Here is a 13,986-nt window from a genome sequence, read left to right as displayed (position 1 = left end):
CTGGACAGGCTCCAGTATGTGCTGAACTCAGATGCCAGGGTTCTCAGCCGCACCAAGGCAGCACATCACCCCCACCCTCATCCACCTTCACTGGCTCCTGGTCGAATCCTGCATCTCATACAAAATGCTTCCCCCCCCAAGTACTTAGACTTCCTCCACCCCAATATACAATCCCGGAATCTCTGGTCCTCGGACACGGGTCTGAACACCACTCCCCACACCACCTTCAGTGTGGCAGCCCCCACCCGTTGGAACTCTCCCAGCAGAAATCCCTAAAGAACTCTTAAAAACCCACCTGTTCACCAAGGCCTATGGACAAACACTGCTGCCACTATTTTATGTGTGTGTTATTTGTTCTGCCTTCATATATGTAAAGCGTCCCTTGATCCTTGAAATGTGCTATAACAATTTAATCTATTATTATTAAAAAACAGTATGAAAATAAAGTTTCATAAACATACACAATACAAAAAGAAAAGAGAGGCCATTACCCACAAATGTTAAAATGTGCACAAACGTGTGTCTGTATGTGCCAGGGTGACTCTTTTGTAGTGTTAAACATCACAAGTAGTTTGAGTGAAAGGGGGGGGATGAGAGAGACAGAAGGAACCAAAGCTTCAAGGCATAATACTGTAATTGGAAAATTGTGCAAATGCGTTTTGGAGTCATGTTATATAAATGGCCACCAGATATAATGCCTAAGATTCAAGGCATGGCCTAATTGAGAGTAGGAGATGGAGGAGGAGAAGGGTGGTGATGCTAAGGGGGCGAATGAAGTGTGGGTTTTAAATTGGGTGAAGGAAATGTGGATGGAAATGGGATGTTTTCAAAGACGTGGGAGGGAGGGAGGCAGGGAGAGCAAGCTGTTTCTCTTTAAAGGGGTAGAGAGAATGAAAAAAAGGGAATAATTCCCACTTTCTTTCTTGGTCTCCACACCTGTGACCCAGCAGCCAGCCGCAACAGCTATTTCTCCCATGTGTGTGTGTGTGTGTGTGTGTGTGCTTTTTCATGTGTGTATGTCTCTTAGGTCCTTTACTCTCTGTATGATTGATGAGTCTCGGTCAGACCTGGATCCCTGCCATAGCCCAGGTCTGATCAGGCATGTTCTGGTCATAACAATGCCATCAATATGTAGCTGGCGGCTGTGTGTGTGTGTGTGTGTGTGTGTGTGTGTGTGTGTGTGTGTGTGTGTGTGTGTGTGTGTGTGTGTGTGTACGCGCGTGCATGTGTGCGTGTATAATGAAACATAAAAGGAAGCATACCATAACCCAAGAGAACCAAGATGTTTTGGTGGAATTTCCATTTCCTGCCCCTCTGAGGGATTAAGGAGGAATGTTGTTTATATATAGTTCCCCCCCAATTGATTGGAATTTGAATCACATTAATTAGCCCTTTCATTAACAATACATATGTTATTTTTTGACTAATGAACTCTCCTTTCATGGTTTTTCTGTTTCTTTGCGCCATCTCAGGTTTCCTCTGTTGATTGACAAAAAATATTCTTGATATTTGATGAGCAGCATTTGATGAAAAGCATTAGTGGGCCTGAATTATTAATGACAGGCGAGTGATGCATTAACTCATAAAATATGTATATGTACATTACATGAGAAAGAACATGTCCCATAGCATGTCATATTGATTCTGGTGTGAGTTACAAGTCTCCCACACGATCCATATGAAAAAACATTAGGAGATGGCACACCAAATCACTTAAGAGCTATACTGACGAACTATCCCCCAGATTAATGTTTTCTTGAGCTGAGTAATTTATTTTAGATTGCACTGTTGGTTATTGTCACAGTTGAGAAGTTGCAGAGTTTGAACTTTCTTGCTTCAACAGATCAAGGGTAGTGTCTGCACATGCAGCAGATTTTGTGTGGGAGCAGAGTGTGTGAAATAACGTGAGGGGAAACTAAGATGTGGTGCCAACTTACACCGTTAAAGGAATCGTACCAGTGTTATTGAATTCTTTTCCTCATCTGGTTAGCTATCACTTTACATCTCCTGCTGACAACTTTATTTTCCATCCATGGCTTCTTTACAAGCTCCACGTGGCCTCGTCAGAAGTGAAAGTGACTTGCCTTGAAGGTAGTGATGTAATAGCAATTGTAGTCATTTTATGAAGAAAGTTCATTTCACACATAAAAATGCAAGTTTGCTCCGCTTGTAGGCCTCAAAAGGTGACTCTATGATAATCTCCAGTGATTTACTACTTTTGCTTCCTTGGAAGTTGTTTTTCACAATTAGTATTCACGGTCATGGATGAAAATGCATGCAAGTTAAATTGTTCCCAAGCCACCTTAAACTGCTGGCAGCTGTTGCTTTTCAGGTGACTTGTTTAATCTATAAAGACATGTGAGCCATAATGTTACACAATCAAAAAAAAGAAGCAAAATGTGGGAAAATTACACATGGTCACATCAAGGGAAAATTCACAAGGGTGTTTTAGCTGCAGTTTATAAATGCACTGGTGTTTAAATATGCAAATGAAGTGGGGTCTAAGAGCGCAAATGTTAAAATACTGACAATTAAAGAGACAACCCTAGATAAAAGTCGTAGGCTGCTGAAGATGATGCAACAATATATATAGCCTACATATACGTATGTATTGTATTTAAACAAATCAAACCCCCCAACTGTGGAACCCACTGGACAATTATACACAAGCGGATATGGAATTTTATATGGAACTAGAGGATGCATTTTCCAAAAAATGGAAGAGTAAAAATGCTGCAGTGCATGTTGCAACAGTAATATTTCCTTATTTTGTGATGTTGACTCTGTTGTAGAACAACAGGAGAGCCCCTTGGCAAATGCACAGACACAATCACACACAGACACACACACAGACATACACAGTAAAACATGTAGTCACACACAGTAGCTCAGTAGGGGGAAGGATTTAATAAACCCACAGTAACGTGGATCTACGGGGGTGTCTCGGGACCGAGCCAGGAAACCAGATGAATGTACCTGCCCTGGGGCAGAGAGAGAAGCAGCGAGGATAGGGGGGGTGAGTGTGTGGGGGGGCAGTGAAGCCACAAGCACATTATGTCTCCCATTGCCCTGACTCTCTCTCGCCTGCCATCAGTCTCTTCACTCGCCCACTCTGTCTCTGCTCACATCATCAGCCACACGAAAGCCATGCCCACAAACACTGATGTGTTTGTCAGAGAAAATGCGCAATCACTTTAATAACATTTCATGCCATCTCTGATTTCACCAAGGACTAGGAGTTTGTTCCTCAGTCGGCTAAATGCAGACTGTAATTTCAGACAAACGCAATGGAAATGCCGAGTGCAGCCAATCAGATTTAATCATGTATGAAGAAATGTAATTTTGGAGGACACCAGGGCAGAGCGGGTTGAAACGGGTATTAGTTACTATGCAAAAAGGCGTGTCCATACTCCCCGAATATGAATTTATAAAGCCTGCTTGTGATTTCAATCTGACTAATGTATCAGAACAAACCCATCTGTGCAGCACTGACCCCTGAGGTGTTTTTTTTTTGTTTTTTGTTTTTTTTGGGGGGGGGGGGGCTGCGAGGGAAGTGCAGTGAGCGTGGGCGTCTGGTTTATGCTCCCACCATGAACTAAGGTGGTCAGTGAGATGGCAATTATTATATTTTACTGACACTTGTAAAGCTGGAAGAAAACACAAAGAAGGAAGAAAGAAATAAAGTCTCTCCAGAACAAGATCCATGGGAAAAAATTTATTTATCAATATGCCGTAGTTTCCAAACTGGTGGAACGTTATTTCCATTGTAGCTGGTGCCAATAGGTTACGCTGAGAAGCGGCGAAAGAAGTGAATGGCAAAAAAATAAAATAACAAAACTTGATAGTTATGATTCAAACAAAGGGAAACAAATTCAACAGGTTTTGCTTACACATGCACATTGAAAAATAATACTGTGGCTTTGAACAATAGCAGAAATCAACCTACAGTGAGGCTCATACCATGAGCGACCAATATCCTTATGCTAAATTAGGAAAGGAGGGAGAGAGCAACTTTAAAACAAAGGACCGCCTGGGAGATAATGAGTGGTGTAAACCGGATGATTTATGGTGAGCGCAGAACGGTCACACTCTCATACGTGGCCCCTTTTCTCCTTCTTCTCCCCCTCTCGCTCTACGTCTCTCTTCGTCTAGCCCGATAGACTTATTAAAACTGTGAAAAGATTAATCTTTCTGGACCAAAAAAGTTTTTGTTACGTCTAATAATGAGTAGAAGGTGTAGTGGAATTACACAGTCTTCATATGCAGAGTCAAGTGCTGTCTCCAACAGGGAAGGGGCCTTATCATTCTGAGTTTCAATGACCTATCCATTTCAAAGCTGCTCGGTGACAAAGCTTCGGTCCTGAACAGTTTCTGAGCAACTAGAATCCTGTTGAATGGCGATGTAAAAACTCTGAACCCCAGTTTCTTTCTTTTTTAACACATGTGGTAACAAAGACTTTTTGACAATACTGGACACTGTAAAAAAAAAAAAAAAAAAGACAGCTCATGTGACCGTTGCAATATTTAGTTTAACTCTAAAGAAAAGAAAATAAAAACATATTGCAAACAGAGACAACAATGCAATGATTCATACAAAACACACTTTAAAAAGACAGCTATTTACAAACATCCTCCATTACAAAAATCTAATCTTAAATTTTTCTTATGAGCAGTGTTCAGGTGAAATTACATCTTAAATTGGGCTCTATCCATATATTTACATTTCTCTGTTGTCTCCTTTTAGTTTTTTTTTCTCCCACCCCCAAAATTTTAATAACATTAAGTGGTCACTAGAATGAATAAAAATGAGATATGGTTTGTGGTAATTTGGTAATGACTCCCTTGGCTGGTGTAGGTGAATGGATGCGCACCGATCCGAAACAAAAATATTTGATCTAAATGTGTTTCACAGAGGGCCACTGAGGGCTGCATGCTGAGTTAAAACACAGGACCACAAAAGCACGAGCAGCTGTTTAGGTTGTTAACTCTGAGGTTAACGACACGCAAAAGCCACCGGAGTCTTCCTAGAGTCTTCAAGCTGGGCTGCCTTTTAACTCAGCAGTGTATATCCGTGGATGGCAATAGTATGTGGCAGCGGATGATAGGTGTCTCTGCCGGTAAATAAACATTCACAGGCAGTCTGACCGTTTGACTGGAGATAAACCTGGACCCGTCAGTCTCTGTGTGTCTGTGCGTATGTGTGCACATGTGCGTCAAACGTCAGCTCGTGTCTGAGGAATAGCTGTCCTTATCTGCTCCCCTCTCCTCTCACACATCATTAACTGGGACTGCGGCGCTCCGTACTTTGGCAGCCACACTGTTTGGAGCACCTATTTCCAGTCCCAAAACAAGTCTGTGTTCAGCTGCTCGACCACAGAAGCATTCATACACACCGAGAAAAACTGCAAATATAAGCACAAATAAGCACTCACACATAAAAGCACCTAAATGTGCACAGAGACAGATTCAAACACCACCCATCCCCATCACCTAAAAGCGAGCTGGATGTGTGCACACATGCACACATCCAGCTGCAGTAAATCCTGTCTCGGTGCCGCTGCCCTGGGCTGTGTGATAGCTGGGTTGCAGTGTCCTCGCTGGCTGAACACCTTGACTGAGGAATATTCTGCACAGCATTTTTATTCACAGCACAACTGGTGAGAGGATGGAAAAATGAATGCTAAACTACCTCCGCCCCTCTCCCCCCACCTCACCCATCATCCCCATCCACACCGCCATCTTCCTTTCAGGTTAAAGCCAAGTCACAGGAACATTTTCTTCTTTATCCGCCACTCTTGCTCTCTCTCCTCCCCGGCTGGTGAGTGTGGGCACAGAGATGGCACATAGATTAGTCACACGCTGGCGACGCCACTGACTGCGCACTCCACTGACTCATCCACAGATGGCAGCCAATTGGCATCTAACAATATTGTATCCCAATGTTCAGCCGTAGCTCGCCGTCCAACTTATATATAGGGCATCCTACCTATGTAGGCCAGCCAATCAGTGCCGTACCACACAACCAACGCCCACCTCGCCCAGGCAGGAGGCACCAAACTAACTGTTTGATGCTTATACCGTAGCACCGGAATCCAGAATAAACAAATACAACCTGCCTGCTGTCTTAAAAACCATCTCCCCGAAAGCTCATCAGAGACAATACAACCTTCAATCAGTGCCAACTGGAGTGGTGGAAGGGTTTTGTAAGATCTTGGGCTTGTCTGTTTGTCGGCGCGTCAGTCTGTCTGTCTTGTTTTTGAATACGATACGATATTACGATACAGTAACTTAGTGTTCAACCCTTAAGCCAGTAAGTCTGCCCAGATACAGGACTGGTCTGAACATGCCCAAACACACACACACACACACACACACACACACACACACACTCACAGTCAGGACACACCCTCAAATACACACAAGCAGGTCATAAATACCAGAGTAATGGTTAAGCTCATATCAGACCAGTGGAGAAGGGAGTTTTCCAGGAACCACATACACACTATGACATCAACAGTCCAGGTCAAGGTTCTCTTTCTCAGGAAAAAAATGAACATAATGGATGACATGGGTGGTGAGAAGATGGAGTGATAATGATGATCTATTCAACTCTATACATTGTGCACTTGTAGGAAAAGTCTAACAAAATACAACTGCTTTGTGAACTGAATCAGGGTTCGAGGAAATCCTCCATCAAAAATAGTAAGTAAGGCAAACATCAGAGGTGCGAAGGGAGAGGAACACATTATTTCACACACTGTCTGATACCTGAGCTATCTGGAGAGTTTCCTGGCCCAGCACGGAGCCCTGACTAACACACACGCAAACACACACACACACACACACACACACACACACACACACACACACACACACACACACACACACACACACACACACACACACACACACACATTTTATGCTTGCACACAAACTGCAGGCTGAGTGGCATCCGGGGCCTGTGTCTGCCTGTTCCTGGCTAGTGTGCTGGGATGGTGTGTTTAATTGGGTGTAGCACAGACTGTACTTCAGGGAACTGAGATAAGTTATATCCTGCCCGTTAAAGGGGACAGTGAACCAGGAAGCTAGAGTTCCATCTGTTGGTTCGCTCCAGTCCCCCACCCCCCACCCCCGTGTAGGAGAACAGTGGGGGAGATGTAGAAGGTGGGGAGGTGAGGCGAGGAGGAGAAGGGGCAGGTAGGTGGGGACTGTCAGACAACCCAAACAAACAGAATAAACATCTCTCAGCAGTCAGCTCACAACCCTGCTGGTTACTGGTCAGTGCGTGTCTCTCCAGATTTGTGCAGCAGGTGGTAAAAATAACACGGGCTTGAAGAAGCATCAAGTCCCCAAAATTCAAAGGAAAGTGTTCTTCCCAAGAACATTAATCAAGCGCTCCTCTCTTTCTCGTTCCTGACTGTCGCTGTGCGGAGCGTGTCAGACTTTGTAGTAGATGTTGGCAGGGCTCTGCGGGGGCATCTCCTGGACAATGTAGACGGGGTGGCCATAGTCGCCGCTCACCTTCTCATAGTGAGGGCAGTAGTTGTTCTCTGTCCGCAGCGGAATGATGATGTCACTGGGTTCCGTGCCAGACGTGCCCCCGGGCAGCTTGGGATTGGACAGCGTGCTGAGTGACAGCGCCGAGGGGCGTGGCTGCGAGTGGCCGTTTTTCCTGGAGCGCTTGCGCATCTTGATGAGCAGAATGACGAGGAGGAGGATGAGCAGGAGGAAGATGATGCAGCCGACCCCGATGGCGGAGAAAATGGCCACTTTGGAGCTAAGGATGCCGTCCGAGTTTCCCGGGGGACCAGCCGGGCCCTGATTAATGGTGTCTAGAGGGAGAAATAAAAAGAGAGACTGCTTAGAGACTGTACATAAATTATTAGGGAGGGTTTATTAAAGGGGGGCAGTCTGACTTTTTTTGGAGAACAAGAAGAGAAGGGTCTTTTATTTTTTTCTTACCACATATTTTTTTATTATTTGTGAGATTTATTATATAAAAAGGAGACCAAATAGACCCATCAAAAATATGGCTTTCATATGAGCCATAAAGGTGCATTTTGCCATATGCAGAGGAAATGGTGTGTAGTGAAAATATGGCAGTGCACAAGCTCAGCAGCACAGAGCTGTTCCTGGTTTACATTTGGTGGCTATAATAACAGTTTATGTAGCAGCTCCTTAAGCAAAAACAGTGAGTGGCTGTGTTTCACTATTTTGTTAAGTTTGCCATAAATTATTATTTTGAGATATTGCAGTTTTTTTAACAGAAGGGGAGGTGGGAGGGGGGTATGAGTCAGCAGCCCTACCCCCCCCCCCAAATCATTTTCATACAGTCCCTTAGAGACTGCCGAACAATCAGAGGAGTAATATCATTTACTGTAAGCCAGTCCTGTCATGTGCAGATCTTACTGTTCTATGCCTAAATCAACTGTGATCACATCCCTGTTTGTTGTTTGCTCTACATGACTAACAGCCCCATTGATGTAATCTAATTGAATTAGCTCATTCAAAATAGACTCCTAATGAAATCTGTAGACATCACTCATCATAACAAAGATTCCTGCTCTGATAAGATTGAGCCTTGGCAACTTGTATGACATGTCGAGGCCACATTTGTATGGCAAAGACCAAGTGAGATATGGGGGGAAAATGAGGGGGCATATCTGAACATCTGATTTTATTTTATCCTTTTGTCTGGGATGGGGGGGCTGTTACTGGATGAGAAAGAGAATGACTGGCTCCTCTACTGACTGAAATCTGAGAAGAACCAAATCTGTTTTCCATGTATGCATGCAGCTGCTGCCAAAGAGCAGCACTCACCTCCTCCTCCCACCACCACCTCTTTACTGTCCATGACCCCCCCCCACCCCCCACCCCCCTCCCTCCCCCACAGGCACACGAAAGCCTCATACCTCCGGAGACTGCCATCACCACTAATGACTGTGTCTCCGCACTCGGCTGACCACTGTGCACTTAACAATTTTTTTTTAAAAGGAGGGGATAACTGTGCCTTGCGCCTTATCACGACTAAGTGACATCACCGACAGCTACCGGTTCGAGCCTTATCGGTGAAATCAGAGGCGCGAGGAATTTCGTACATTCTGGGCACTGGAGAGAGCTGGAGTAAAGCTGTCAGACATTTCTTTCCTGAAATATCAGCCCCTCAAACTGCAGTGACATGTCCTTCATTCCACCCTTCACTTCTTCACTTGACATAATCACTGATCTAACAATGGTAGACAGGTAAAAGCCCGAGCATAGGAAAAAGTGACATTAGGAAATCTTTTTATAGAGAAACTAATGTCAACTAAGCAATTATTAAATGAGGGCAGCTTATCACATTGGGACAGGCAGAACAGTCTGTACTTGGCGGAAGTTTGTGCCATAAAGTTGTGGAGTAAGTCAAAAAAGTGGTTCCTTCTGTGGGAAGCAGTTATGAAAGGTGCTGGTGAACACAGGAAACAAGGAGGGCCCAGAGCCTCCAACAAGGCTCCAGTGACTTCTTCAATTATCTCCGCTTTTAATCTTCATTTATCTGCAATTCTAATGAGGTTTAAAAAGATATATAATAAAGAGGTATGTCTTTAAGTTTCCTTGAGTGCAGCACACGCTTTGTGTACAGTATTAATGAGAAAGGGACTCCAGATGAGCTGTATTTGTTTTGGGTGGGGTTTCTTATTGTTTTATTATAGAAGCTGTATTTTGTGAGTATTGTGTTATTCTGTACACCACTGGCTTTACATCTTTTTCTACATGTTGACCCCCAGATATCAAAGGACTGAAAAAGCCATGTGAGAGATTACTTACTTTGGGAGAGTCAACTATGATTTTTATTTTCTCTTTTCAGGCTAAATGTGATTAATTATTAGAGGAAGCCTCGAGGCTGTGTATATTCGTATTTTACACTTCAAAAACCTTTATTTTACTAAAATATTTGCACTCTAGAAACTAGAACGCATTCAGTATAGAGTCTGAAGCTGCAGTTTATGGGTATAATGTTGGTCAGTCAATCTGCTCACCAGAGTTTCCTGGCATATCGGGTCCACTCTGACCCACATCAGGCGGACTAGGACTGGACTCCGGTATGGTGTTGTCTATTGGAGCCTCCGGCGCCACGGGGTTCGCTGCGTTTGGGACTGTGGGAAACAAAAAACACACAGAAACTCAGCCTTGGCAAGCTGCATGCGCTGAATTACAATGACTTGATCCTCTGCAGTGGCAAGGATTATTTTGTATTATCTTTTGATATATCTTTTTATACACAGAGAAGGTTATCTTTGCATGTGTTGAAAGCATCTCAGAAATGAAGATAAAAGCACAAAAAGAGGAAGGACAAGTTAGCGAACATCTGCGAAACATGCCAGTATCCCTGTCCTGTCGTAAAAAAAATGAGCTCACATCTACGTACATCAGCAGCTCCTTCAGCAAACACTCAGACAGGCATTTCCAACACTGACACATTCATGAGAGCGTAGGACACACACACACACACACACACACACACACACACACACACACATGAATGCACACACATAAGCCCACACCTACAATATAGTTACAATACACTTAGGCCTGGCAGAATGAGGGTAAAGTAGTTATATATTAACTTTTTATTGTTTTACATAATTCATCACGTTAAAAGGCCATAATATGTCTTATTTATTGCTCTGGCTTTAACTCTGCCTGAAAGAGACACACTTCTGAAAAGGAGAGGATAGGAGGATGGGAAGAGAAGGGGGGAGACGAGGGGAAGAGGAGAGGGTTGTATAAGCTCTGAGGGGAACGCAAAGGAAACAGACAGTTTATCTGTCTGTCTGTTGTGATTTTAGCACACGCACTTTGAAGTCTTTGTGGGGTAAACACTGGTGGGTCCGTGGTGCGGCTTTTACGAGGGCAGGGCAGGCAGACAGGGGACAGTTATAAACTAATACCGAAGCCGATGGATTCCACAGAACACTATCAGATGCCTCTCCTCTATCAGGCCTTATCTGCATCTGCCCGAAGGCCTGCTCGAAGGGTGTGTGGGAGAAATAGAGAGGAGGGCGTTTGGGGAGGCAATTTACATTTGAGTCCCTGGTGGCAAGTGTGTGTGTGTGTGTGTGTGTGTGTGTGTGTGTGTGTGTGTGTGTGTGTGTGTGTGTGTGTGTGTGTGTGTGTAAAAAAAAAAAAAAAAAAAACGCCTGACAGTCTGGCAGTCTATTTTCTATTTCCACCTCAGTCTGGCCGAGACTCAGGGAAGGAAATGATTTGGGTGTAGGATGTCTGGAAGATATGAACGATAGAAAAGAGAGAAAAAAGGGAGGAAATTTGGAAAGACAAAGAAGGACCTAATTTCATGGGTAATATTATTTTTTGGGCGAACATAATCTCACTATGAACAAATTGATCTCCTCTCCTCCCCTATCGTCTCCATGTGCAGACCACCACATTGCTCCATACTGATTGCAGCAGTGGTGAACCTAGCCGTGAGCTGTTGTGCTCTGTCAATAATTAATGAGAAAAGACAGGGGTGAGAAGAGGGGAGGATATGAGAGGACAGAGTGATCTGATTCACTCATATAGCCCCAACATTGTGTTTCTACCACTGAGCATGTGCAGGGAGCGTTCTAATGTTCTGACCCATTTTTCTGTGTGTACTGCTGACATTTCCCTTAGCTATGCAGACAGCAACTACCTCAGAACTGCCAACCCGCCAGAAGGAGGGAGACGAAAGGGGGAGGAAGAGGAGGAGGAGGAAGAGGAGGAGTGAGAGTGAGGCAGACAATGATCGAGTGACAGAAGAGAGAGACAGATATGTTGGGAGAGATAGAGGCAGAGAAAACGAGAGGGGGAGAGATGCGTGCGAAGCGGTGAGTCAACATATTTCTAATGAGCATGGTGACATGATGTGGTGGAGGAGAAAGAGAGTGCCGAACAGCGATGGATGTATAAAATATGGGCTCCCTGTATTTCCCCTGCAATCAATTTGGCTTCCTTTTCACTTCACATTTTCTATAAAGACAAAAGACGGAACACAGAAGCATATAAAGTACAATTAGATATTGATGTGTCAGGGCACATGATTTCCCACAAACCGATGATTCAACATGATTAGGCACGGGAGTGTCTCCACAAGAAAATACAATACAAAGAATGTGCACATACTGCCCACAGGGATGAGTCACCAAAACATAATCCATAGAGCAAAGTGCAAAGGAGTACAAGTGGACATATGGGAAGATCTTGGGGACTTGGCTGTGGACAGTGTTGGCATTTAGCTGCAGAGGCGGAGGAAATGTGGCTTAAAACACAATAGCATGTGGAGTCAGAGCCAAGCAGAGCCTGGAAATGTTTGTGTTAATTGAAACAACATCTAGTGTGGCTGCAGGAGGTCTAGAGTCTAGGGCTGCAAATAATGATTGTTTCTTTATCTTCCAATTACTTGGTTAGTCTTAGACAAGACAAATATGGTCAATTTACGATTAAATAAAACAGAAAAAGCTGCAAATGTTCATATTCCAGAAGCTACAAGCAGCAAATGTTAATGTTAATTTTCTGTCAACCCTTTAGTCGATTAATAAACAAATCCTTTTAGCACTTATAGTCAGTCAAAAACAGTGATGGGAATAACAGCGTTATAAATAACAGTGTTACTAACAGCGTTACTTTTTTCAGTAACAAGTCATCTAATTGATTACTCTTCCCATCTTAATAACGTCGTTACCGTTACTGCCAAAAAATGTGGCGCGTTACTATAATTGAAGCTGTTTTTTCATCAGACCAACTAGATCTCTAGACTGTTTTTACTATTCTTCCTTGGTTAGTGGGCAGTGCATGAGACAAGCGCAAAAATGCTAACGATTGGCTGAAGTTGAGTAAAATTTCATGGTAAGCCAATCAGAGGTAGAGTTGGGCGGGTGTTCGAAAGCACGCATAGTCAGACACACAACGAACAACACAAGCGAGTCAGTCAATGAGAGAGAGACAGATATGGCGAGCCCAAATAATCCAAAAGTAGCCTTCTCTAAATGGAAGTATAGCCATTACTTTTCCCTCCAAGAAATTAAAGGAACGAATGTAATCGTGAAATGCACATTATGCCCTGGGCAAAAGTGCCTATATCCACGTCGGTGTCAAGTAATTCAAACTTACTCAAACATCTTTCAATGTTTTATTTGTACTACAAAGAGTGTATATATTTGTTATTTATTTTTGATATAGTGCTTAACAAGCATAATTTAATTTTGCCCAGTTGGGCCTGGTGAGGTGTTGTGTTATTGGTATGGATCCACTATATAAACATAATATCTACATACATGGCATTTGATTGGAGGCTAGTCTCACTTTGTCCCACAGCAACATTAAAATAGTTTAGATTGGTGTACATTGTTTCTGTTAATAATGTATTGTATTAAGTGTCCATTTCATTATAATATTCAGATTTATCATAAATAATTGAACATGCACATGTATTTTAAGTTCTGTTAAAGAGGGGTGGAGGTGGGGTTTGAGCATTTAAAAATTTACTTGAAAGTAACGCAATAGTTACTTTCTGAAGTAACTACTTACTTTTATAATTTGTAACTGAGTAACTAATTTAGTTAGTTTTTGGAAGAAGTAACTAGTAACTGTAACTAATTACTTTTTAAAAGTAACTTGCCCAACACTGGTCAAAAATATTAAGAAATTTAAATACATCTTCTTTGCCTCTGGGAAATGGCATTTTTGAGTTTTTTGGGAGATGTTATAGACAAAACAAATGATTAATTAGTCAATAAAATAATCTGAAAATTGTTAGTTGCAGCCCTAACGGTAACTTCTTTCAGTTTTCTAGAAATTATTATACAGCAGCTAAATCAAAGTTCCTGTCGACGCTCTAATTTCTCACAGACCTTCCTCTATATAGTTACTGGGTTGGACACATTATGCATCAGAAATTCCACCCACAGAAATAGATTTAAAAGTAGTAGCAGCTGGGCCAACAGCATCATTTCTAACAAGGTTTTT

At 43.0% G+C, this 13,986-nt stretch overlaps 1 protein-coding gene across 1 annotated transcript in view; it reads right to left on the bottom strand.

Annotated features, from left to right (window-relative positions):
- Positions 1-6,883: 6,883 nt before the first annotated feature.
- Positions 6,884-13,986, bottom strand: part of efnb1 (ephrin-B1) — a 55,477-nt gene continuing 48,374 nt past the window's right edge. Inside the window, exons 4-5 of the mRNA XM_031280038.2 lie at positions 10,020-10,136; positions 6,884-7,832 (exon numbers count right to left, since the gene is read on the bottom strand). Of these exons, the coding sequence (XP_031135898.2) occupies positions 7,438-7,832; positions 10,020-10,136 (512 nt within the window). The 3' untranslated portion in view covers positions 6,884-7,437. The remainder of the gene's footprint in view (positions 7,833-10,019; positions 10,137-13,986) is intronic.

The sequence above is a fragment of the Sander lucioperca genome, chromosome 1 (assembly GCF_008315115.2).
Source record: "Sander lucioperca isolate FBNREF2018 chromosome 1, SLUC_FBN_1.2, whole genome shotgun sequence".
NCBI classification, from domain to species: domain Eukaryota; kingdom Metazoa; phylum Chordata; class Actinopteri; order Perciformes; family Percidae; genus Sander; species Sander lucioperca.
Note: the sequence above shows the minus strand (reverse complement) of the source record. Positions and strands in the feature narration are given on the sequence as shown.